Genomic DNA, 1,583 nt, shown 5'->3' on the forward strand with positions numbered 1-1,583 from the left:
GCCCCCCCGCCCCCGCCGCCACCGGCTTTCTTGGCTTTACGGAGCTGGGCCTGACGCGCCCGCGCCTCCTCGTCGCCTCCCCGACCTTTGTGCTTCTCCGATTTTTTCTTTTTCTTCTTTTCCCGCTTCTTTTTGGGTTTGGAAACGGGGCCCTGTGAGAGGGCAGCCAGCTGCTCGTGCACGGCCCGCAGCTGTGGGGGGAGACAGGGGGGTGAGGCGGACGTGGGGAGGGGGCCCGGGAGGCGGCACGGACCCCACCGCGACCCTCACCTGCTCCTGCAGCTCGGCCAAGCGGTTGGCGCGTTCCTCCTCCGAGTCGGAGCTCTCCTCGCTTTCCGAAGAGCTCTCGCTGCTGCTCTCATCCTCGTCGTTGTCTTCGTCATCCTCGTCATCCTCGTCCTCATCGCTGGAGGATTCCTCGGAGGAGGATTTGGAGAGGGCGCCGGCGAGCGGGGCCGACACCGGAGGCGGGCGTCCTGCGGCTCATCCGGCATCTTGGCGTAGCTGAACTCGAAGACGTCCTGGCAAGGGGAAGCGGGGTCAGTGCCGTGATAGGAGCGGGGACGAGACACGGGGACACCCACCCGCCACCCCGGCTCACCTGCAGCTTGCGGGCCATGGCCACCACGTCGTGGTCGGGCGGGTTGTACTTGTAGCAGTTGGAGAACATTAACCGGACGTCAGCGGCAAATTCTTGGGCATCGTGGTAGTCCCGGTTCTCCATCTTCCGCTGCGGGGGAGAAGGAACGGTGAGTAGGAGCTCCCGGACCCCCACAGCAGGGAGGGGGGACAGGAAAGTCGCAGACATCCCACCTTGATGGTGCTGAGGTCCATAGGGTGTTTGATGATCTCGTGGTAGTCGTGCAGCCCCAGGGCCGAGGCGTCAACGGGCTTGTAGAAGGGCCAAGCGTAGGCCGCGTGCTTCTTGGAGAGCAGCTCCTTCAAGATACCATTGCAGTACTTGAGCTGCTCCGATAATTTGCCCTTTTTGGAGGTCTGGTGCTGCTGCGAATCCGGTAAATCCTTCTTGGGGGGTTTGATGGGGCGGCCGCTCTCCCGTCGCGCGGGGATTTTGGCCGCTTTGGCTTCCAGCAGCGTGGCGGAGGGCGAGGATTCCCCGCTGGTGGCGATGATGGCTGTGGTGGTGGGGGTGGTGGTATCTGCTTTCCGCTTCACGCCCTTCTTCTGCCAAAAGAAAAAGGGAAAAAACAACCACGCGTGAAGGTCGCAGGGATAAAACCAGCCCCACACTCCGGCCCCACGGAGCCTGCCCCGAAGCCGGGCCCTCCTCCTACCTTGGCCACGGGCTGGGTGGGAGCAGGCGTAGCCAGGATGGCCGGGGCGGTGGAGTGCAGCGACTTGAGGAGAGGAGCGGCGATCACAGATGGATGGGGAATGTTGACTATGGTGGTGGGGATGTCGGGGCTTGGGGTGTAGACAGCGGTGTGGGACACGGAGGAGACAGCCGGCACTTGCTGAGCAGCCGTGAGTCCCGCCAGGAGCGCTGGGCCGAGACAAGAAGCCCTTCGTTAGCGCCGCTGACGAGCCGGGAGGGGATACGAGACGCGGGAGGACCCATCACC

At 64.1% G+C, this 1,583-nt stretch overlaps 1 protein-coding gene across 1 annotated transcript in view; it reads right to left on the reverse strand.

The window, feature by feature from the left end:
• The window catches only part of LOC104291820 (bromodomain-containing protein 2-like), a 4,735-nt gene that overhangs the window by 956 nt on the left and 2,196 nt on the right, over positions 1-1,583 (reverse strand). The window contains 5 exon segments of the mRNA XM_009891112.1: positions 1-191; positions 271-473; positions 476-521; positions 602-730; positions 814-1,185. The exon segment at positions 1-191 is cut by the window's left edge and continues 48 nt beyond it. Of these exon segments, the coding sequence (XP_009889414.1) occupies positions 1-191; positions 271-473; positions 476-521; positions 602-730; positions 814-1,185 (941 nt within the window).

This window comes from Charadrius vociferus, unplaced genomic scaffold, assembly GCF_000708025.1.
Source record: "Charadrius vociferus isolate BGI_N301 unplaced genomic scaffold, ASM70802v2 scaffold2619, whole genome shotgun sequence".
NCBI classification, from domain to species: domain Eukaryota; kingdom Metazoa; phylum Chordata; class Aves; order Charadriiformes; family Charadriidae; genus Charadrius; species Charadrius vociferus.